Below are 25,217 nucleotides of genomic sequence, written 5' to 3'. Positions count from 1 at the left end.
TCAGCAGCGTTCAAAGAACTCATCAGGTGATATGCTGGGGCTGTATTTAAGCTTTTTGTAATTTATAATAATCATTACTTCGAATGTTTCCAAGCATTGTATTTTGATAACCTTGTCGAATCAAAGTTTCAACTTTGCAATAATGAAAATAAAGTTAGTTTTTGAAATCAATGAATATGTACTTTAAGTGAAAGATTGAGCAATGAAGAAGATGATCTTTTCCATATATTCGCGGATTTGAGCCAGCCGTCTCTCATGTTCCATTTTAAGTTTACTCCGTCAGTTCTGTATCTCCAATAATTGCTTGTTGGAAGAGTGAGATAATCTGAAAGAAATGAAATATTAAGAGATGGTCTACTATACCATTCCAAAATGTGGTCTACATGTACTTCTTTATGCTACAACTCAACACTGACAATAAAAGAGTAATTGGAATTTGAAGGTTCACGTACAAGAGAAAATGTGACCTAAAAGAAACAGAATCTAGGTAATGGTGATGACATCATCTAACCAATGACCTTGCCATTCATAACTCTTTTTTAAAAATTTTAACATAAAATATTATGTTTAAATGGATGGGAAATAGAAATTGAACACCTACTCACAGCACTACTATATTGTACAAAGTTTTAATTGTTTCTACACATGTTCATTTTCCTTGACACTTAACAATTAAGTTACAGTTCCTCATGCTGCCTGTTTCCAATTAATACCATCACTTATTTGTGTACATCATACAACTGTGCCTTAAAATTGTAAACTAATTAAGCAACATGAAAACATGTTAATCCTGGTTCATAAAGATATTCCCAACTAATGCCTAGGTCACATTTGCTCTATGGCTTGGCCATAGGCCCCCAAAATCGAGAAATAACTGCGGCGGCTGAAGTAAATCTGTGGTGGCCTAAGGGCCACCCTAGGGCGTATCCACATCTTTCAGGCCTGATAATTACCCGATTTAAATTGGTTTTTAGATTTTTATGCCTCCGTTACGAAGTATCCAAAAGGGATTATGTTTTCGGGTTGTCCGTCCGTACATGTACGTCCGTATGTCTGTACGTCCGTACGTCCCGTTCTCATGATCTCAAGAACCGAATGATGGATTCCTGCCAAACTTTAATCATGTATGTAACTTGCAGAGCCAATGAATTGATTAGATTTTGGGGATCAAAGGTCAAAGGTCACAGGGCTCATTATGTAGGCAAAAATAGCTTGTGATCGCGTTATCTCAAGAACTAATTGATGGATTCCTTCCCTTCTTAGGTCATGTATGTATCTTGCAGAGCCAATTAATTGATTTGATTTTTGGGTCATGAGGTCATAGGTCAAAGGTGACAGGGCTCATTATGTATGTAAAAATTGCTTGTGATCACATTATCATTAGAACCGATGGATGGATTACAATCAAACCCAAGATATGTATGTTTCTTGCAGAGCCAATGAACTGAGTAGATGTTGGGGTCATGAGGTCAAAGATCAAAGGGTCATACATGTATATCAGAAATAGCTTTTAATCACAATATTCTGAGAGAACCTGTCAATGGATAACAATCGGACTTGAATTTGAAAATTGCTTCTGTTTTGGTTTGTAAATTGCTCTATGACGGAGGCATCATTTTCTACTGCGCGCAGTTGAAGTTCCATTTAGTTGTTGTTGATTTTTTCTTGTTTTTCTTGTTATTCTTCTTCCCGATTTTACCCCGATTTTCCAGATTTTCCCTTATTTTCCTGATTTTATCTTAATTTTCTCACTCAAAAGGGGGGATAATTGTTAAATCCCATTCCCCCCCCCCTGAAATCCTGAATCCCTGAATAGTTGAGGGGGGGGGGGGGGAATAAATACAAGATTCCAGTTTTAATGTCCACATATATAATACAGAAAGTTAACTTCTACATGGATTTAATACATGGTAATACCATTTGATATTTTACGTATAAATCAAGTTTATATGTAGCAGACAGATTGTTTTTAAGATATAAATGATAGGGTTATTTGTTAGAGCAATACATGTATAACACAGTATTTCAAAATGCTTTATCTTGACCCTTTGACAGATTGGTGGTAGCTTGATGGAACCTAATGACTTCATGGCGTCACTGGTCACTCGCTTTGACCTGGTTAGATGCTGGACAAGGGACTTTGAAGAGAGCAAATCACCAGAGGTAAACTTCCAGGTCAATGTTTGTTGACCATTGAAGATCATTCAATGTCTTTAAACATCGAAAATCTGGCAAATAATTCATATATGCTCTGTGCATTAAAGGGCAGTTGTTTGGACAATAGAATGTGTGATAACCACTAGGAATTGTATTGTTATGGTAGACTAAGGTTGGCCCATATATATAAAATGCATTAATATTTGTTGGGGGCAATGGTTGAGATTATTTGGTCCTAGACGACTATTTGGTAGTTGCTATTTACCTCTTAAAAAAAAAAAACAACAACTCATGAGTGATTTACCTCAGATTAGTAGTGTGTCTTTAATACAGTATTTATACCATATTTCAAATAGTATGGAGATAATAAGGATAAGGATAAGGATATGTTTTGCTTCTTTCAGGACTGCAGTGCTCATCTTCCTATCATCACGGAGGAGTTTCTTGGCTTGCTTATTGTCCTATTCTGTAAGTTCTTGAAAAAATAATTATTTATAAGCCTAAATTTCAAATTTATACATGTAAATGACAAGTAGTTTGTCATTTCAATATAAATTCACAATGAGTTCATGCGCTGTTAAAATTGATACATTAAGAACCAGGATTTTTCTAGATAAGAGAAGAGGAAAATAAAACCACTATAAAATCCTTTTATGCTATACATGTTTTTGTCTCGCTTAATCGCCTTAAAAGCGAGACATAGGCGCCGCTTTTCTGGTGACGGCGGCGGCGACGGCGACGGCGACGGCGACGGCGACGGCGACGGCGACGGCGACGGCGACGGCGACGGCGTCAACATCAAAAACTTAACCTAAGGTTAAGTTTTTGAATTTTTGGTATAATTTTTAAAGTATAAGTTCTTAGTCAATGAAACTTTGACTATAGGGTAATCAAGTATCCCCAATCATGTGAGTAGAATATCAGATCACAAAGTCAAGGTCAAAGGTCATTTCAGGTCAACAGACTTGGACTATGTTGTAGCATCATCATCGAAAACTTAACCTAAGGTTAAGTTTTTGAATTTTTGATATAATTTTGAAAGTATAAGTTCTTAGTCAATGAAACTTGGACTATAGGGTTATCAAGTCTCCCCAATCATGTGAGTAGAATTTCAGGTCACTAAGTTAAGGTCAAAGGCCATTTACATGTAAGGTCAACAAACTTAGACTTTGTTGTGGCATCAACATTAAGATTTTCAAATGCTTCTTCTTCGTTATTTTTCAACCGATTTTGATTCTGATTGTTTCATATGATAGGGCTAGGAGGGGATTTAAAATTTCTACACCAAATCGTGAAATTCATTATCTATGCTAATTTATGCAAATTTATTCGAAATCACAAAAAAGGCTTCTTCTCCTTCATTTCTCGACCGATTTTGATTTGGTTTGCTTTATATCGTAGAGCTAACTTTGGTACACTAAACTTCTACACAGAATTTTGAAATTGTTCTTCATTAATTAATTATGGTAATTTATGCAAATTTATTCCAAAAATAACAAAAATTGCTTTTTTTCCCTCATTTCTTGACCGATTTGCCTTATTTGGTAGAGCTAAATTTGGAACAATAAACTTCTACACAGAATTGTGAGATTTTGCTCCATTGATTATTTATGGTACGATATTTGTTGTTGTGAGATGCGGATGAGCGCTACGTCATTGACGTTCTGGTTTATCATATTGAATTGCGTTATGCAGGCGAGACCGCCGAGTGCGTTTCCCTTGTTTAATGTTAGGTGATGCTCTACAAATTAAGCATGACAGGATTCATATCATAACTCAGAAACATATATCAAAGCATGATTTAGATATCCTCTTTCAAATTTATTATGACAAGTAGATTTATGCAATTACAGTTATAATCATGAGATTATGCATTTCCCTCTCATATTAAACACAATCATCTTTTTTCCCCCTGTGACCAACCATCACATGGTATTTTGTTTCATGGTTTTTAGGTGAGAGGTATGTGAAGGGAGTAGGTAATGTATCTGATGAAGCTAGAGTTAGGAGAGAAGTACTACATCAACTCTGTATCAGTCCTATGGCTCATAGTGAACTCACCAGAGCACTACCTGAAGATGTAAGTTGCCTTTTCTTTTCATTTGATGTTGTTGAAAAATTATTAATTACTATTGATGATTTGTCAGTGGATAACCACAGTATGACAGGTACCTCATATCTTGTAAAAGAGAGAGTGGGAAACAATCAGCCCATTCCTAGATAATCTGATGAAAATAGATTCAGTAAACCTTACACAAGCATAGCAACTGCATTTGTTTGTTTTTTACAAGTCAATGAATGATCCAATTTTTTTATGTTGCAAATTGACCCTAATTGTTCATTATCTGTATTCTTTCTTTCCAGCACTGCCATGAGACAGGCATGGAGTCAGTCATACATGACATTGCTGACTTCAAGTAAGTTCAAACACTATCTTACACTCTTCATCTTCAAAATCATCATTTTCTTCCAGAGAATCTTTCCCTCTGCAGCTGCCTCAATGGACATTCTAATCTCCTTTTGTTGTTGAAACTCTGTACTAAAAGAATAATTATGGTTGTAAAATATAGTACTACCTGATAATTAAGGTAAAGGAAATTATTCCACTACTGGATAAGATTGTTGGCAATGTTCCCCTTCAGATGAAATGTTTATTATGTATGTCATTACTTCCCTGCTATGTTTCATATGTCCATGAACTTATCTCACCCATCCATCGTAGGAAACCTGCTGGTGGTGTAGGGAAAGGAATGTATGAATTAAAGGCATCATGTCTAGATGAGTACTCTCCATACTTCTACCACTACTCTAAAGTGGATCAGACAAAGGTACAGTATGTCTTCATGTAGCTTGTCTGCCCATATGGGATGGTAGAAGGATGCTAGCATCAGTCCAGTACTCTTTAGATATCATGTTACATATCTTAATTAAGACAAAGTGAATATTAAGCTAAAGATTACTTGATTTTAGTAAGTTGAAATGCATGTAATATGAAAATGAAATCATCTCCATTGGGTTAAAAGCTGTTCCCCTTTATAGGTAACCTTTACCAATCTTTGATTACTTTCAAGTATCTTTTGATTTTGATTTCTATAAAGCATACAAGTGAAGTTAAATGTTGTATTCAAGGATATTCAAGCATGGCAGAATCTAGTTGTCTTTATTATATCTTTAGTATATCTATAAAGCGCTTAGAGACATTTGTATTAAGCGTCATATAAAAGCGGAATATTATTATTATCAGAATGAATTTGATTTGTCCACATTGATTTAATGTTTGTTTCAACATGCAGTCAGAAGAACAAATCAGACAAAGGAGGAAACAGGAAGACAAACCACAATGTAAGATATCAACACATTTATCTCTCTTTTACCTATGTGTCTGTCTCTGTTTCTCTCTCTCCTCCTCTCCCACACCCCCACTCTCCCACTCTCTGCGTCTCTGTCTCTCTCTTTCATTCTCGTTATGTGTGTCATTGTATTTTATGAGTTGTGTTTAATTTGTTTCTATCATATGATATCTCTCAATGATTGTTCCAAACCATCATCATGTCTCTATTAATACATTCTTATAGTTTTCATCCTCTTTTTAATGTGTGTCATACATTATATAAGATGTATCTTAAATGAATCCATCTCTGTGTACCCTTCAGTGATTCTGCCCTACGCGATGCCAGCGTTGATGCCCAGTTTCCAGCCTCTTCTGAGGATCCTATATAGTGATACCTTCATGTTCATCATCAAGACACTTCTGGTTAGGATCAGGAAACCCAAGGGGATCCACCTCACTGATAACATTGTACATAGGGTAAGATTCTTAGCAGAGATTTATGTATGGATAAAGGAAGAAGTCGATGGATACTAGGATATTGAATGGATCAATGTGACTATGACCATGTATTCAGCAATAAGAACACATGTGGATGGATGGATGGATGGATGGATGGATGGATGGATGGATGGATGGATGGATGGATGGATGGATGGATGGATGGATGGATGGATGGATGGATGGATGGATGGATGGATGGATGGGATGGATGGATGGATGGATGGATGGATGGATGGATGGATGGATGGATGGATGGATGGATGGATGGATGGATGGATGGATGGATGGATGGATGGATGGATGGATGGATGGATGGATGGATGGATGGATGGATGGATGGATGGATGGATGGATGGATGGATGGATGGATGGATGGATGGATGGATGGATGGATGGATGGATGGATGGATGGATGGATGGATGGATGGATGGATGGATGGATGGATGGATGGATGGATGGATGGATGGATGGATGGATGGATGGATGGATGGATGGATGGATGGATGGATGGATGGATGGATGGATGGATGGATGGATGGATGGATGGATGGATGGATGGATGGATGGATGGATGGATGGATGGATGGATGGATGGATGGATGGATGGATGGATGGATGGATGGGTGGGTGGGTGGGTGGATATGTATGAATCATTGATGAATAAATGGGGGCTGGATAGAGGAAAGAGAATACCTATGTATGTAGCTTAGAAATAAGGATTTGAAGACAAAATGACTAAATATCAGTCTTATCCTTTTAATTATTGAGGTTGATAGTTTCTTCTATAAGTATTTTGAACAAAGTTAATTTTTTCAAAGAATTGAATAGGTATGTCTTCTCTCTTTTGCTTGCATTCAATCTTTGAATGATATATGACTTTGTTTCATTTTACAGACCTTGTACTTGGTAGGTGTAGCTCTCATAGAAGCAGAGGCCAGTCATAAAGAAGGCAATCCAATGAGTTTCATCATCAAAGGAGCACAAGGTATATTTTTTCTTTCAATTTAATACGGTTTATTAATAAACATATGATTATCCCCTAAAGTGCAATGAAAAACGTCATAGTAGGGGTCTTTTGCCTTGTTAAATGTACATTACTTGAATAAAACAGTGTGATTAAAAAAAAATCTGTATTATATTTTGTAAACAATATGTATGATATGTGTATATATAGTGAACTTGTGTTCTAGCGCTGTAAAGTAAAGAATACTACTACACCCCCACAAGAAAAGAAGAATTAGAAACGAATTGAAAATGTTCACTTTTTGAAGATTAATCAAACCCAAATCAGTGAAGATGGAATACTCACTTGTTTGTTTTGACAGGATCACCTAACATGTTTGAAGCACTTCAGAGCCTGGTTGGACATCAGAGGATCGAATCTAACAAAGACTTCTTGGAATGGCTCATCAAGGTGAGATACTACTTTAGTCATTCTTTCTTCCATGTTTCTTACTTATAAAGTTTATTCTGATATTGATTTCATCTCTATTTTATAAATTTATTCATAGTTTTAGAGTGAGAATTTGCTATGCATGTAAATAGATTACAGTCTGTGCTGAAGAGTATAAACAAACGTGTCACTCTATGTAATGTTCATCTTGTTGTTATTGTCAATCTGATTGAGCAGAGAATGCACATGAATAGGGAATGACACCATAGTGCCGCATTATTGAGCAGCTTATCCAGTATGCAGAGGTCATGAGATGAAGGGTGTAGTCAGTATGTAACCCCAGTAAATAAAAGTTTATTGATATTCAGTATTATGTAAAAGCAATACTACACTATTCTACATTCTTACAACAAAGATTTATTAATCGGTGGGATTGCCTTTTTTTGTTGGTCACTGTGACCTTATCACACACAAATCTACAAACGTTCAAAATCCCTGACCCATTTGATTTGTTTGTAGAAATATGAGGCAATGCTGAAGCTGGCTGGACACACTACCAGCACCCAGATGAAGCCTCCTCCAGCCCCGGCTGCTCGCTCTGCTGAGGAGCTGGACAAGGAAGCAGAGGAGAAGAGGAATAGACAGGAGATGGCCAGGAAGAGAAGAGAACATCTCATGAAACAGATGTCAGCCATGCAGAAAAACTTCATCAGAGAGAACCCAGAATTCTTTGATGCCACCAATGAGGGCGGCTCACCTCGTCACCGAACGGCTTCCACTTGTAGCATGGAGACAGGGTATGTAGATGTACATTGAAGACACTCCTGCTCTTAATAATAATAATAATAATAGCTCGTTCTTATATAGCGCTTGTCAGGACCGGAGGCCCTCACAAAGCGCTTTACAGATAAGTATATTATTACCCCGGTCATTAGTGTTTCATTGCGTGTACTCAGCATACTAATGAAGCTGCCTCTACAATGGAGCACTGATAATATAGTATTCCTACAAAAATTGTATATTTTCTTTTGTAGTAGGTTTGTAGTAATAAGAAGAAGATTAGAAATCCATCAAGAGCAAAGACAAGTTGAAGACGGGCTGCACCCACTGTAGATAACTTTTGTACACAGGAAATCATGTAGTAATTAGGATGATAGACCTATATTTAAAAAAAAATACTTTCTGACATCTCCAACAGTGTGCATCTTTTAGGAAGATTTAGCTTAGGGTAATAGCTCAGTTGAAATGAGATTAATTGAGTGTTCTCTCTAAAAACAAGCTTGTTTAGGAATAACCTCTAAATTTGTTCACAGCACATAATATGAATGAATTTGAGTAAAATGTTTTAGAGGAAAGGAGGATGATAGATGCTAATTTACTTTCTTGTTTTCACATGACTTTGTGCAGGACGGTACAGGATATAACTATTTCATTTGATATATCAAATAATGATGTGAACAAGTTCTGTTGTTTATATCCCAACAGTGATGTACCTGCCCATGACTATCCATGCTGTCTTGGTCCTCGTCATAGTCCATCAGTCATGGCTGAATCATCTACAGCTACCTGCATCCTCTGTCAGGAGGAAGAAGACATCACCTTCGATGGTAAAGCCATGGTACTTGCTGCTTTCATTCAAAGGTAAGGTACCAGCTTATTTACTAGTTTATTTATGTCAATTTGTTGGTTTAAAAAAGACAAAAGTGTATCCCTAGAGCAGTGACTATGTATTTTGATTTGAAGTTTTCCATACATCCATAAGTAAGCCTAAAGAAAGTGAATAACTTTTCTCAGAAGGGATAGAAACTATCAATAATTCTCAAGGTTTGTGCCCTTCCTCCACTGCTGTGGAGTATCACTAAGGAATGTCTATTGTTCTAACATTTGTTGATTCTCTCAGATCACCATTACATACTGTGGTAGTGAGAATCAAATGTTAATTTGAACTCCATTAAGTGTATTCAGAGCCATCATCTGCAGACAATTGGCCATGCCTAGCATTATGTAATTGTAACATGTAAATGATGATTTATGCAACCTAGGAGGGTTGAAATAGCAGTTGTTATAATGTTACATGTCATTCTGTATGTCACAAGTATCTGTCATGTATCCAGTAGAACATCAGTACAAGAAGTAAACATGATTTCTGTTTTTGTTTTCATTTCAGATCCACAGTTCTTTCAAAGGCAAGACAGAAGACAATAGAAGATGGGGGTAAGATACTACAGAAAATATGAATTCTAATGAATTGTTTCGTTTTCCATTTTAAAGTTAGATATAGTTTGCAAGTTAAATTGAATTAAATTAATGGCCAATTCTCATTTAGGATTCATTTAAAGAATGTTAATCATAATACTGTATTTCACTATTCCTTTACATAAACTTTTCTATTCGTAAATACACAATTCTAATCCATAAAGCTCATTGTAGCACTGGATAGTCTGTGAATAAAACTTAGAATTATGATTCTTTACTTGACCATACAGAGAAGTTTGATCCACTGTTTGCTAGTTCTGATCTGTACTGGGGTACCAATGTGAGTACATGTGGTCACATCATGCATTCAACATGCTGGCAAGGGTAAGTCAACTTACATTATATCATCATTACTAATTCAATTAACATGTAATGTTATTATAATGGATGTACCAATTGTAATGTGATTGTAAGGGATGTGATCAACTAAAAGATTACTGTTAAGCTTGCCACCACATCATCTTATTTACATGACCACACAGATTACCTTCACTTAGCTCACACCACTTCTTTTTTCAACATTGCAATTTTAGTCAATTTAATTTTCCTATTGCTGTTGTTTGTCGTTTTTAGTTTTAAGATTACCACAAAAAAGAATTTCTCTATATTTGATCTTTCACTGTTGTTGGACTCCAATCTGATTCTAATGTTTATTTTATTTTGATATGCATAGGTTCTTTGAATCACTGCTTGCCAAGGAGCAAAGAAGGAACCTGAGAATGCGAGGGATCCTGAACTATGACATCAGTCAGCATCAGTTCCTATGTCCACTGTGTGAGACGCTAAGTAATACAGTCATACCTCTGCTGCCCTCTGTAGTTGGATTACAGAATGCTACCCAAGAAGGTGCACCAGTTGAAAGGTGAGTGTTTGAGAGGTTTTCACGTCCCGTCTTGAGCAGTAGTTTCTTTCATCTTCTTCTGCTCATTAAAAATAATGTGTAGAGGATATAATAGGGGAAGAACTGAAAGAGGAAATTGAAGAAGAAATTGCATGTTTCCTCTATTCCCTTTGCTTAAGTATATCAGTTTGTGAGTTTTCATTGATTGTGCTGTCATATGGGAAGATTAAAAAATGTATTGTATTTGAATGAGATGACAGTTTCAGATTTCATAGGTGATGTCAAAGAGTTGGAATTAAAATTCTGGAACTTAACATCATCTGCTCTCTGACAAATTACTGAAGATTAGCGGTAAGCAGTAACTGACAAACTATGTTTATATAAAACAGAAAATCTGGAGAGACTGCAGTCAATCTTCAGGAGTGGCTTGAAGGCATCCAGAAGACACTCCAAGCCTCTGCTCAACAGAAGGAGTTTGAGAAGGAGCAGGAGGAGGCAGGAGTAGTCCCCATGGAGGCAGGAGCAAACAGTGCAGCCGCCTCAGATGAGGAGGACATCGAGGAGAAGGAGGAAGGAGAGGAGGAGATGGCTGGTGAGATGGAGCTTGGAGCAATGGGAGGAGAGGAAGGAGGAGCACAAGGTGGAGGAGGCCTTGCTGAAGGAGGAGATGGGATAGGAGCTAAGGAGATGGAGGAGGAGGGCAAAGTGGAAGGAGCTACAGCTATGCCAGGAGCTATGGAGGGAGGAGAGATAGGAGTTGGAAGTAAGTATATGAGTGAGTGTCAAGATTTTTTCCGGATATACAAAATAGCCACAAAGACTCTCATAAATGAGTTCTACAGACTGTTTATTGACAACTACATCAACATCTAAATTCATAGAAATCTGCTGTTACACAAATATTACATATACGTACGGTCATTTAATTACTCCAATACCCACAAGTGTAATCCAGTCTAAAGTTAACTTCCCAGTTTTTTAAGTGTCCGAAATTGAGACAATTGTCCGAATAAGGCGGAAGCCTTTTGCTTGGTATTTGCTATATAAGAAGATCAAATACCGACATGGTTCCTACGACGATTCGATGCTGGGAGACTTGTGAAGGTTGATGTCCCGTAATCGCTCGTTACGGCAATTGGTCACGTGCTTCACGATCCCGGATATACTGACTCGGCGATTCTTGGATGCTAATTCGACGACGCTCAGCGTGCTACTAGTTTTGTAGTGAAGAACGTTCTTGTCCCTCGTTACACAGCTATAAATGAAATTATCAATATATCCTTCAAAATACATCATATTTAATTTCTACGGTTTCAACACTTATTTCTAATAATCATTTTGGAATAAAGCAAATGATGAAATAATAAAGGTTACTTCACCAGACTTTCTTTATCCGGTTATAACAAAACCAATATGGTTTCCTTCCACTACACTTTCTTTTCATTATTAACTAGGGTCACCAATCTAACGGACCCGGGCAAAAACTAAGATTTAATTGCTATATCATAAGATCCAAAACCGACATGGTTTCTACGAGGAATAGATCCCTGGAGACTTGTGTCGGAAAGATGATGACCCACAAACTTAATCAATCATTATAAAAATTTCGTTATGTCAATAACAATTCGTTAGAGAAATTAAGTCATTTCTAGCATAACAATTTCAATAATAAATTGTTTCTCATCATTACTACTAGGTTGTACTGCGTTAATTCATTAACACAAAATAAAATGTTCTTTTACATATAATTTCAAAATTTATGCATTAAGCGTTAAAGCATTTATAATAATAAACGTATATAATTATCCCTATCGAACGACGCTCAGGAGAACGATAGTTCATGAACGGCTCTTTCGTCACGTGTTCGTGAATAATTACTTTTGATACACATACGAGCTAATTTGCTCTAACGTGGTGCTTCTTGCACACTGTAAATATGTAAATTATCTGAATCTCATTATCACACGTAGGTTATGTATAGAAAGCTACTTACAGTTATGTTGACAAGGTTTTGCCAATGGCAGGAAAATCGAGGTTCTGGGCTACATGGAGGATACCTCTCGTACCGGTGTCGCCTGAGGAAAAAGACTGCTTGCGCCGAATACAAAATCAGGCTCTGGTAGCAACTTCCACAACACACATAAGGGTACATGTTCAAGACCTCTCACACGTCCAGCTACAACCTCCGTCTTCTAGTCAACTGCACTGATTAAATCCACACGTACACACCTTTAAGCATTCTCGGACCACACCCTAATTTGCATATATTCAGACAAGCGAAATATTTTCTATCACCAATGCCCTCTAATGTCTAGATGACCTTGAAAATAGGAAAACAAATAAAATAAGAACAAATTTCCCTTTTTACTCTGACAGTGAGATTCAATGCTAATGATGTAACTCCTACTAATAATTATAAGGTATCAAGAAAATATTACATTCCAAGATATTTAGAAGTTTCACTGATTCATGTGCTTTTCAAGCTTTTGTGAGACACCGTTATAGAGTTTGACAGATGTGTATGCCGTATTGTGAATATATCTTGTGAGGATCACTTTGTAAAATATCAAATGAAATAATTGGTAGAAAAAAAAAAATATTTGTATCCACATTCTTTTCTAAAAGAGAGAAGAAGTTTGTCTATTTGAATTAAAACCTCTCTTGTCATTCATACTTCCTTTTCCATTTGGTGAGTTCATTACATGGACTAGATGGAGATAAGTACATTGTACATGTTTTTTCTTCTTCTTTTTGGAAGACAAATCAATGACTATTTCATTCTGCAGTCAATCAATACAATATATTGTGAATGTATCTCTTGTTTTATTTTGTAGGTTTTATTCAGATCTCAACCATCCCTTCCCTGAAAAGGCTTCTTGCTGAAACTGTCTCCCAGAAATTTCAGCAGCTCTTCCAGTTCATCCAGGTTTCATGGTCAGTTTTAAATTCATGTATTTTGCTTGAAAGTATTGTAGTTGTATACGAATAAAATGTTATGCATCATCACTTAACTTTGAATAGACACAGATGTTTTACTTAAAGCCTGCCTGCACTACTTTTAGCTACTTGCGCCCTCTATATAGCAAACAAAGCCTAAGCGGTGACTGTTGGTCCCCCATGATCCCCTTTTTCTTATGTTAATTGAGAGCTGATTTGATGAGATAACCACCTGCCAGTGACCCTGCAGGGAGGTCTGATCCCTCCTGGCCAAACTAGAGCAGACAGTCTTTAAGAGAGTGCATTCTTTGGGGAATGGTGTATCAAGGAGCAGAGTTTCCTTAATATTTTTGTGCTATGTATGTATTGTGATTTCAAGTTATAAAGGATGTGAGTGTTTCCTACATGTGTAAATTTAATCTTATATTTTGTTGATTCATTGCTTTTTTCTTCTTTTTGTCAATAATTCAGCTTGCCAATTTCAGAGAATGTTAAAGAGATGATCCGGCACTTTTCAAGATCTGCCTACACTGTAAGTAAACAGACTTTTATGTTGTGTGTGATTGCCATTTTTGTTTTCAAGTTAAAGTATTAACTGTATTTGGTTTCAAATATAAATGTACCTTTGTTATATTACATACATACATACATACATATTGGCATTTATTTAGCGCCTTACCATGAACATGCTCAAGGCGCTTTACATTTTAAAATACAAACATAATAGTTATATACTCTCCAAGTGCATTACACTCTAAAAAATAACAATTACAAAGAAAAAAAATTAGTTTTTAAATTTCTCTTAAATGATGCGACTTTTCATGTTGCCTGAGCCTTTTTATGATTTATATAGAAAGCCCCTTTATACATGATGAGAAGACAGAACCTGAATGTGCTAGGGTTCAACCTATTGAAAGTCCAAGCTGGATGGAAATGAAATTGTTTTTTTCATTTGGTTAATGATATAAGCTCCATTTCTTGTGACATCTCAACAAACACATCACAAGTTAAGCATAGGATTCTCTAGATCAAATTGTCATTAAAAAATATCTGGGCAAAGAATATCAATTCAGGGGAAATTTCTATATAAGATGATACAGTACATGCATGTAAGATAGCAATTCTTGTCATTTCCATGATGTTAAGTAATGCATCTCCTATTACAGGTTGGACTGGGTGTAATGCCTCATGATGATGATAGCAGAATGGCTATACTAGCCTGGAATACATGTGCCTATACAGTGCAAGTCACAGGTAAGGATTTAATACAGTGTATGATCTATATGCATATGAAAGGAGTTCATGGCCATGTATAATAAAGCCTTTTGATTGATCGTAAGGTTAATATTGAGCATAAGTCTATGGCTCATTGTGTATTGATCAAACTTATGATCAATTATAACTCTTTATGATACGCGGCCCAGATCATTTAAACTTATGTAATTCAATGTTCTATTATATTATGGATATTTATGCAAAATTTGTATAATGTGATATAGTACATGTAAGTGTAGAGATAAAACAAGTTGTTTTCCATCCTAATGATCAGTTAAATGTTGCATTGTTTGTTTAACATTACATCTCTGCTTTGTCTCATTCTAGAAACTCAGCTAAGGAATGAAGGGAAAGCACTGTTTGGAGCATTGTCACAGAGACAGGTAAGACTAAGAGGTTTGTTAGTAAAGAGCAAGAAATACAGCTGATATGCCTGTGGACTTGTATATTTCTTTAATCATCAGGTAGTGATGTCACAGAAATGCATATGTGGCAAGAAAACTATTGATGTAATATTTGACTGGCTGTAATAATGCAAACTGTAAAAGTTCTATGAGCAATAAGAAATCTAAGAAAGTTAATGCACATCAAATTGCCCTCCCCCCCAAAAAAAGAACAGAAACATTTTGACAGAAGTTTGATATACAAAGACATCATGCTTGTTAATCAAAACATTTATGAAAGCATTATGGTTTACAATCTTGAAACGCTTTCACAGAGCAATTTTTCTTTGAAATTTTCTTTGAAAAAATAAAAAATAAATTTGTAGTGAATGATGTTTTAATTTGTTATTTTCAGATGGACTGTCTCCGTTGTTTGATCAGATACTCTGTAGTGAATAGCTGCCTGTGTAATTATGCCCATGTGCAGAGGCATGCTATTAGACTACTCTCAGGTAAGTCCATGACTGTAATATTCAACTTCTTTGTTTAAAATGTGACAATGAATATAGATATATAAAGGAGTATTTAACTCAAAAAAAAAAAAAAATCTGTGTTTATTTGTTGGTAATAGTGTTTTTTAAACTTGATAAATAGCATTATAATGCAATACTTAATGAAGGTATTATTAACTCATCTTCTCCCATCTCCCTCCCTCCCTCTCTCTCTCTCTCTCTCTCTCTCTCTCTCTTTTTTGTTTGTATTGCAAGGTGATGATAAATCAAAAGTCATATTTAAAGAGAGTCATATTTTTATTTGTCTCCTATTTCATTTCATGCCTTTATTCTTGTGTGTATAAACAGCCCTCTATCCTCAGGAGTCCAGTGGAAGGCCATCTGATCCTTGTATCCTAGATATGGATGTCTTCACATTACTGGTAAGAATAGATTTAGTTTGATTTATTGACTAGAATTGATATATATAGTTTATATTGCTGAAAATGACTTTAGATGCGTTATTGGACTAGCACAGGTGTCGAGTTTGTTGAAACTAGAAAATGGAGGAAAAAACATGGAGTAAAGTTTACTGGAACGGTATGCATTTGGCAAAGTCCTGTAAAAAGAATTAGTATTCAAATTCAATGCATGAAAAAATCTAGGAGTTTAAGTTTTGAGAAGCTCAAGATTTTTCCTGCAATATTTGTGTAGGGCTAAATGAATTAGAACCAACTGTAATTTCAGGACAATGCAATCCTTTTTCTAACTGAGTGTACGTATGTAAGGCGGCCATACATACAACCGCCCTTTGGTTCACATGGTTAGAAAAAGGATTGCATTCTACCAAATGAGCTTCAATGTTGACCTTGGACTAGTTATTCTACATCAAGAAGGTATTTTTTATTAATTTTTAGTATCCTTTTTACTCATTTTAGTCTGATTTAGAATGTTCTGGAAGTTTTTACTAATGTGGCCAGAATCTGTAGAATTAATTAAATTTTATTACTTTTCAATAATGAGCATCCTTTTTATTCTTCAGTCTTTTATTTGGTCATATAAAACCATGGATCTCTACTTCCTTTTTATTTTTAATGTACAGGTGAGTGTCTGCATGTCACTGCCTCGGCTGTATAATAGCAATGAGAGAGTAGCTATGAGTCTGCTTGGTGGTCCAATCAGTGATCATCATCTCCTGAGGGTAGCTCTAGCAGCTCATCTAGTCCAGGTCCTACTCACTGCATCAAGAGATATCCCATGTAAGTTGCTCTCTAGCTCATCTCTTTGTGCTGTAATTTAATCTATAGCTGTCTGTATGAGGAGTCATAGGTATGGGTAAATGAAAACATCCAGATGGAAATATTGACTATGTAGTATTGCCTATTTTCACTTCAATTTATGCTATATTTACTTCATGTAGCAAAAACAAGGAACTCAACTTACAGATATATTTCTAGATATTTATCAAAGAGGAGTATTTTACAGAATTTTACTTGATATGTATTTGTAAAATGTTATAGTTTTATAATTTTGTTTAATGTTTTATACCATTTGGTGTCTGTATCCATCTTATGAAAGGGAGTTTGCTGACTTTTTCATTATATTTTCATTCATTTTCAGTTGAAGAATCAATGGAGGAGGAAGGAAGCAGTGTTGATGACAGCAAGGAAGGACGTGATCTTCTACAAGCTTGTTCAATGCTCAAACAATATGCAGGGTATGTCCACTTTCCTCCACTCTTTATTTAATTCACCCCCCCCCCTTTTGTTTCCAACCTTACATACATGTATATTGTGAAAGTGTGTATTTGTGTGTATGTGTTTATAACTTGTGTTTCTAAATGGTTGAAGATGTTTTTTGCAGTGGTGATACAAGACCCCTCATAAGTTGATGATTGAATTAATTGTAAGATAAATTGAGAAAACATTAAGATATGCTGTTGATGTTTACTGGTGATAATCATTTGAATGATGTCAAAGATAGAATATGATGTTGAGGATGGTCATGATAGTGATGAGGGTTGTCATTGGGAATTTAGTCAGATCTATCAATACTTATTACGTAATAATGATGTTGGTGGTATTGATGATGACTCTTTTTTGTTCAGATTGGAAGCAGCCCCTCTCCCACCTGGATGGCAGCTGGTCAACCACGTCCAGGTATCCTGTCTGCCGTTCCTACGCTCTGCTGCCCTCTTCTTCCACTTCCTGACCAGTGTCCCGTGTCCAGCAGAACTTCAGAGTGAGTTAGAAACCGAAAGTCAACTTTCAGAGTATAATCAGGGTAGGCCCTTCTCTCTTATCTAGAGTTCATGCTTGTTGAAGGCATGGTGTGATGTGAGACTTACTTGACTTGCTTGAGTAGGGAGGTAAGTGGGTAAGGTGTAGAATGATAGGTCCATCGTATCAATCAGAGCATCGGAGCATCAGCACATTGTTTAGGTCACTGGTTCTGTATTAGTACTCAGTGACTGAATCATGCCATGGGAAATCCTTGAAGAGGTCAACCAGATATGTTTTCATATATTACCCTTATTGAAATACACCCAACTGTGTATTTCCTATCTTAATTTCATTTTTTAATTGAAGGGGTTTTAGTAAAGCTTTAATGTAATTTTAAAATGCATGATTTCAATCACTAAAAATTGAATTTTATTACAAGATTGAATTTTTTATTCTAATAACACTCTAATCTTTAAAAAAAGACACCTCTTGGTACTTACTGTTTGATGGAATGGATTGATGTGCAATTCTCATATCCAAATAATTCAGATATTACAAAATTGAGCTTGCTGTGTATATTTGCAACTATGCATGAACAGACATAAAATTTATATTCCAATCACTCCTGTCAATTATCAAAACTACTCTAGAAAATTGAAATATGATAATGGTGATAAAACAATATATGACATGAAAATACAATGAAAGCAATATAAGTCAAAACAGATATACTTATCACTTGATTTGAGGAAAAAATCGTTATTGAGGTTCAACATTTCCTTTTTTAAGTTTAAAACTGCTATTAATGAAATATGTTTTTAAACACAAAATACACAGAAGAGAGAAGTAGGAGGCAAGGACAATCAAATTTGTTTAAAGTTTAAGGAAAAATGTTTCAAGAATTGTATCATGTTTTACTTGTTCCACTTTTCCATGAAGGTGCCAAGATTTAATAATCACTGAAATGATTTAAATTCTACATATTTACTTGATGTCAAACCATATCATCTGCTCATGATATTGCTTCATACCCTGATGTTATTTGAATGTGTCTCCCTCCATAGATGCAGGCATAGATGAGTTTGAACCACTGTGTAGGTACCTTGGCTTGCCTACCAACCTAGCTACCCTCCTAGACTGTTCAGCATCACCTATCATGGAAGATATGATCAAACGATGGTGCTCTCATCCATCCATTAGGATCAAGATGACTGAACACAATCCTGCTCTTGTCAGGTGAGTGAGTGGGGGGATGGCAAAGCGGGGGGGGGGGGGGGGGGTGGTGGTAAAGGGGGACGGCATAGATTGGCATTCATTTTATAGACAAGCATTTGGATGAACATTTAGAGGATTGTGTCATTATCTATCTTGCATAGAATTAATTTTCTATAGGTATATTTGTGTTATTATAATTGATATATTTTGTTATTAAATGATAAATACCAACAACAATTTAAATTTTAATTCATTGATAAATACCTTAAAAAATATATTTATATTTGATTTCTTTTTGCGTGTTGAAGATGGCATTATATATTGTGTACTCTGAATTTCTTGAGGATTCTGATATGTTAAATTTGTATTTGATTGCTTTAGGTATCCCATCGAGATAAACCAGCTAATTGACTTGCCTCGAGACTACAGTGACCTCATGAATGACAGATCATTGTTTGCGTAAGTCTTTCAATCACTTTCAAAAGTAATTCAAGGCGTTTGTAGTCTTCATCTCTTCATTTTGCATGTGACGGGGTACTTCAGTGGTCATTTCCTGTAAGGTATATTCTTTGGAGTCATAGGAATGAGTTAAAATCTTTCTTGCTATTCACCTTACATCATTTGGCAAAACGCCATTCTACATTTGCTACTTTTTACCCAAGAGTAGCCAGTAGGTACCTTGTAAGTAAATTCCTTGAGTGCATGATCATGGGAGCTTTGCTGAAGTCAAAATATATTCCCAGGAACAGACTTTTATAAATCTAATATCATTAACCTTTTAGAAATTTAACTTTTCATAGTAAACAATTGGGTACTATAAAAGTAAAATAATGTTATGTAATCTCTTGTCTTGCTATCGGTGTAGGTGCCCGCGTGGTAACAGTACAACCCAGAGTGACAGTCGAGCCCCAGCCATGTGCCTGGTCTGTGGGACTGTGGTATGTTCTCAGAGTTACTGCTGTCAGAGAGAGATCAATGGAGAATCAGTAGGAGCCTGTACTGCACATGCTATCATGTGTGGAGCTGGGTCTGGTGTCTTTCTCAGGTATAGTAATCTGTTCAGAGCCTCAAGGGCTTAAAATCTGTGTTAAAAGTATATGAGTTACGCTCCTCTGGCTCCAAACAGATAATATTGCTTTTATTGGTTAGATCTACAGAATTCACTTAGTATTTTTTAGAAAAAAATATAGGAAAATGGATCATTTGAGTTATACATAGAAAAAGAAAGACATATTAAAAAGCAATCAGAAATAAGATTGAATTTTGAAGAGTTTAGAGATAGTGCTAGAGAAGTAAAGGTGAGATAAGGGAGATGGAGATGAAGAAAAATACAGATGAAAAGAGAGTGGAGGTTAAGAAAGAAAGGAGAGAGAGAGAGAGAGAGAAAGAGAGAGAGAAACAATGAAACAATAAAACAATAAAACAAAATGAGAATTGAAGAATTTACAGACAGAGAATTGGAGAGAATTCAAAGGGGAAAAAAAAGATAAACAAACTTCTTCATAGGGGCAAAAACATCGCTTTTCTTTCAGTTCAATTCATGATATTACAAAATCATATTTAAATGAACAGTTTCTCATAATGCTATTATTATAATACTTGTTGCTAGTTATTAGTTTTGTTTTATCATTATATTGCTGGTCTGGTATAGGGTGAGAGAATGCAACCTACTATTGATGTCAGGAAAGAGTCAAGGATGTTCCTACACCCCACCTTATCTAGATGAATATGGTGAACCTGATCCTGGTCTGAGGTGCGTCAAATATCATCTCATTTACATTGCATTTCTTTCTTTTGGTTTCTCTTTACACTTATTTAACTTTTAAATGATGCATTATACTTGTGTGCCATAAAATGACACAAAAAACCAACATGGAAAAGATATTAAATTAGTACTGATGTTGAGATGGTCCTAATTGCTGCATTACTCACTGTGTATTAGAATGCAATACACTCTTCAAGGTCAAAATGCATTATGTTTGCATATCTTTGAAAGTGGCCTGTACATTGTGGTTTTATTGTAAGAAGGATGGAATGTCGAATTTACTATAAAGGCACTTTTGCTGCTGATATATAAATATTGATATGAAAATTTTAAAAATATTAGCAACAAATTTGAACTGGGGACTTTTTCTCATTTGTGCAGGCGTGGGAATCCTCTGCATCTGAGTAAGGAGTGTTACAGTGAGCTTCACAAACTCTGGCTCTCTCACGGTATCCAGGCAACGGTCAGCAGGAAACTAGAAGGTGCCTCTCCTCTCATCAACTGGCAGAACATGTAGTGACCATGACAACATCCTTAATGACAACATCTTCCATAGAGATTAGATGGATAATCAGTCAATTTGCCTTTGAATCTCTTAACAATGGAAATGTTTATTTCTCATAAAGTTGCTATGGTAACAACACCCCATGGGTGATGATGAAGCTCAGTCCAATGTCTCTAACTGTCAGAGATATATGACTTCAAGTGGCATTACATTATGATAACATGATTTCATTCAAACAAATATTTATGATATACTGCATTCATTCACATCTTTCAATTACTGTATTAGCATCAGTATTACATGAAATACATGTTGATGGTACATGAGCATGTACCGGTATGTGTTATAGATCTATCAATGTTTTAGATATAGGATGTACTTTAAATATTGCTTTTTTGGACATTTTGTCGAGTAGTAAATATCTAGATAATATGAAATAGATATCGTAATGAAACTAAAAGTGCAAAAAAACATGATAGTTATTAAAGTAGGAAATAGAGTTGTAAAATATGTGATAATGTAATGTCATTTATGAGTACAATATTTACAATGGGTACATTGCAAACTTAAGTAAGTGCTCATGAACAAAATATCTAGACACCCATATATAGATGGGTGTGATTCCTCATAGAGATGGACTTAATCACAACTTAAGTGACAAACTTTTCAAAAATTGAATCTGTATCGAAAGTCTTCTTACTATTGACAAGCATATTCAAATGTGGCCTTCTGTCAACTACAGCAAACCTATTGACATTAATATTGGAGAGCAATTTTCTCTGGAGACTATGCTTGTCTACTGTGCCCAGGTGTATAAATGAGTACTTGGTATGAGGAGGGATGCCGTGTCATCATGAATTATCAGCTCTAAGTTAATGAAGAGATGACCCATTTTGATTTAAAGGTTGCAAAGGTGAAAGGTCATTTGTCATTGTGAAGATGCAAGTAGAGGAAATTTTGCATCATAATCAAATATAATGCATTTTCCTCAACAGTTGGGGAAAAATCTGTATGTCAGATCTATCAGAAATGAGAAGACCTGTAGCTTAATGTCATAATTTCTGGCTCAGAGTGTTTCAGGAGTACCTATGATCTTCAGAAGTTGTTTTTTTCTTTCTGTTATCCTAGTCACTGGTCCATCAAATGTGATAGATCTTTCTTATTGAAATTCTTTTTACACTGATGTTGAAACTGAAATGAATAGAGTTATTTTTTAGCATAGGTGATTTGGCTGGCAGTGATAATATCCAAAATCAAAGATGTTATTAATGAAAATTCAGAAGGAAAGAAACAAACGTTTTCAATTAAATGAGGTCTTTCTTTTCATTGCTCAACTTGCCCTAATTTTGATTTTCACTTCATCTTTGTCTGCAGTCCACTTTTATGAATACCCATGTTCATTATGCAAAAAGATCACAAATTCAAGTGTGTGTTTGAGAAACTGACTTTCACATATTTATGAGAGGGACACTTTTGATAGAAACTTGTTGAAAGCAAAGCAAAGAAATGTTAAAATCTATCATCTAGTTTGCATGATATCTTTGCATGGATTCTGAATCTATTGCGTTTTATGTGCTGTGAAAATTCAGACTTAATGAGTAGCAACGTGTATTAAAAGTGGTCTCTTGTACAGGAAAGCATGTGACAGATGACTTGGTATCAGTCACTATTAGCATACCATTGTAGACAGTAGTTTGTTCTCCTCATGAATGAAACAATATGTATATATTTGTTCATTTTATCACTTGCAATTGATAGTGAAAAAATCAGAAATTGTTTTCTTTCATCATGCTTTTGTTTTGCGATTCAGAGCTTTAGTTTCAAGAGGTTTGCAAATCTATTAATTGAAATGCATGTTTTTGTTCTACATTTGCTTGTAAACAGGGTATGAATGCACCATTTTAGCCTCAAATACTAATTCTTGGGGATAATATTTATTTTCTCATATGATACAGGAGATATTCATTTATTAACTTTATTATTCATATCTATGCATGTAATTATACTGACAAAATGCAGACTTTGCATGATTGAGTAGTACTTGAAGGAAACGAAAGGGATCATCTTAAGAGCAAACTATGTTGCTATTGTGTTATAGAGTTAAAGACTTTAAGTACCGATGTGAAAGGTAAGTTGAAATAATAGCTTTATTTTTGTGAAATCAGCTAACTGTAGATGAGATGTATATTATGCTTATAGTAGAAACCCTGATTGTAAAGTTAATGCAGAGATTTACCTTAGCTTGCTTCTTGAAAGAAAAAAAGAAAAAAAACAAAACATAAACCGTCCCTCTCTCTCAGCATGCACAATTTTGATTTTGTATAATTTTGTCAAATTTCTTATTCTGAAGGATTGTTCTTTGATGTAATTAAGTTGAATTGAGTCTTTTGACTTAAAGAGAAGGTTGAGTTCTGGGGAGAGGTGAAAAATAATTTGTGAGCGATATCATTGTATTATGCAAGTGTGGAAGAATATCATATCAAAAATGTTCCCTGAAAAACATTGCGCATGGCTCTTCAAATGCCTTAATATTCTAAATATGGCATGTAACATCATCAAAATCAGGACAGGTTTTTATGCCACATGTTCGTGTTGTCCCATATACATCTTTTTGTGTACAGTGCTTGTAACTAATTTACCAAGACTAGGCCAAATTTCTTATCACTTTGATGATTCCAGAACCTTGCAGTACACACCAATACTTATATGCTAGATGATCAGCCTTTTCTGATCGATTCCACAACGTTTCTTTCACAATGAAATCACATGACCAGAACTCAACTTTATCTTTAAATTGCATGTGCTCTTGTAGCAGTTGTAGGCTTGACCACTTGGTGTTTTTTTTCTTTCTAACTTTTTGAATATTGACTTTCTTTCATTGCCAATTCAGTTTGTTTGATATCTCCTTGGTATTTCTTTTCTAATTCAAATTTACTTCAATTACATGTACTTTGATACATGAACTACTTTCATTTAGCTTCTAAGCAAAGTTTATTATTTTGACAAAAGATCGTATACTATTGGTATTTGTTTCTTCTTTTTTTGTAGGAATTGTTTGGAGGGGAATATTTTGTGAAAATTGCTGCAAGTCATTATGGGAGCAAATTGCTCAGACTTTTATTATCTTTAAAAAAGAGGAACGTAATGATATAGTTGGACAAGTTTGAAAATCATAACAATTATATAACTGGTGAAGGTTCAAAAAGCTATTCAAAATGTGTGATGCCAATCTAATGGCAAAAGGCAGTGCAATTACAAGTAAAAAAATAAAAAATAAACAACAGTAGAAAAGACAGAGCTTTTTGTCTGATTAGAAATCAAGTATATATATTTTTTGCCCAGGAATGTTGTTAGTAGTAAGTCTGTGTTAATGGAAGTTTTGCTCATGTTCTTGTATATATGCCATGAAATCATTTTGCAGTATTATTTGCCTGTCTACCCAACCATTATTTTTTAGCCTTGAATTCATATACGTACATTGCAGCTCTAATTATTCCTCTCTTCATTTTGCTGCTCTTATACTTGAAATTAAGTATCCCTGAAACCGAGTACAGAGAATAACATATTTTAATATCAATATATAATGTATGCCATTTCTTAAATGAAATAGTTATGTTCAAAATGTAGAAGAGATTTATTAAAATATTCTTGAATATAAATTGGCATCATGGACTAAAGTGTAGGAATCGATTAGATATGAAGTATCATGTGAGAAAACAGGGAACCAAAATCTAATTGTAAGACAAATAAGAGGGATATAATTCCCTGATAAATTGTTTTAAAATTTAGTTGTTTGATTAATTATAGTCTTCTGTAAATCATAGATATACTAGTTTAGTGTCATGTATGTAAGCTCACCACCTAATGTCCATTTTGTTGTGAACTAGAAACCATGGCTTGTTTGTGGCCGAGAAGATTATCTTCCATATTTCTTGTTATCTTTA

The 25,217-nt window shown here is 35.2% G+C and overlaps 1 protein-coding gene and 1 long non-coding RNA gene across 3 annotated transcripts in view; one reads left to right on the top strand and one right to left on the bottom strand.

The window, feature by feature from the left end:
• The window catches only part of LOC591135 (E3 ubiquitin-protein ligase UBR2), a 55,883-nt gene extending 32,338 nt beyond the window's left edge, over positions 1-23,545 (top strand). Inside the window, exons 22-50 of one of the 2 annotated variants that reach the window (XM_030998478.1) lie at positions 2,056-2,163; positions 2,562-2,625; positions 4,113-4,237; positions 4,522-4,574; positions 4,880-4,985; positions 5,451-5,499; positions 5,811-5,965; positions 6,885-6,975; positions 7,316-7,404; positions 7,903-8,180; positions 8,869-9,024; positions 9,551-9,597; positions 9,870-9,963; positions 10,313-10,501; positions 10,870-11,243; positions 13,315-13,414; positions 13,889-13,949; positions 14,584-14,671; positions 15,020-15,075; positions 15,491-15,587; positions 15,936-16,009; positions 16,669-16,825; positions 17,187-17,283; positions 17,674-17,807; positions 18,853-19,024; positions 19,385-19,462; positions 19,869-20,048; positions 20,655-20,756; positions 21,150-23,545. In XM_030998478.1, coding sequence (XP_030854338.1) covers positions 2,056-2,163; positions 2,562-2,625; positions 4,113-4,237; positions 4,522-4,574; positions 4,880-4,985; positions 5,451-5,499; positions 5,811-5,965; positions 6,885-6,975; positions 7,316-7,404; positions 7,903-8,180; positions 8,869-9,024; positions 9,551-9,597; positions 9,870-9,963; positions 10,313-10,501; positions 10,870-11,243; positions 13,315-13,414; positions 13,889-13,949; positions 14,584-14,671; positions 15,020-15,075; positions 15,491-15,587; positions 15,936-16,009; positions 16,669-16,825; positions 17,187-17,283; positions 17,674-17,807; positions 18,853-19,024; positions 19,385-19,462; positions 19,869-20,048; positions 20,655-20,756; positions 21,150-21,285 — 3,510 coding nt within the window. In that variant the 3' untranslated portion in view covers positions 21,286-23,545. Of the gene's footprint in view, positions 1-2,055; positions 2,164-2,561; positions 2,626-4,112; positions 4,238-4,521; positions 4,575-4,879; positions 4,986-5,450; positions 5,500-5,810; positions 5,966-6,884; positions 6,976-7,315; positions 7,405-7,902; positions 8,181-8,868; positions 9,025-9,550; positions 9,598-9,869; positions 9,964-10,312; positions 10,502-10,869; positions 11,256-13,314; positions 13,415-13,888; positions 13,950-14,583; positions 14,672-15,019; positions 15,076-15,490; positions 15,588-15,935; positions 16,010-16,668; positions 16,826-17,186; positions 17,284-17,673; positions 17,808-18,852; positions 19,025-19,384; positions 19,463-19,868; positions 20,049-20,654; positions 20,757-21,149 lie in introns of both variants that reach the window. The other variant, XM_030998476.1, reaches the window with a different exon arrangement.
• On the bottom strand, positions 11,311-12,948 carry LOC115929484. The gene is made up of 2 exons (XR_004066509.1): positions 12,474-12,948; positions 11,311-11,735 (listed from the first exon to the last, which is right to left on the bottom strand). It is a non-coding gene; the product is annotated as an uncharacterized LOC115929484 (long non-coding RNA).
• Positions 23,546-25,217: the final 1,672 nt, after the last annotated feature.

This window comes from Strongylocentrotus purpuratus, unplaced genomic scaffold (genome assembly GCF_000002235.5).
Source record: "Strongylocentrotus purpuratus isolate Spur 01 unplaced genomic scaffold, Spur_5.0 spur5_scaffold_5, whole genome shotgun sequence".
Taxonomy (NCBI): Eukaryota; Metazoa; Echinodermata; class Echinoidea; order Camarodonta; family Strongylocentrotidae; genus Strongylocentrotus; species Strongylocentrotus purpuratus.
Note: the sequence above shows the minus strand (reverse complement) of the source record. Positions and strands in the feature narration are given on the sequence as shown.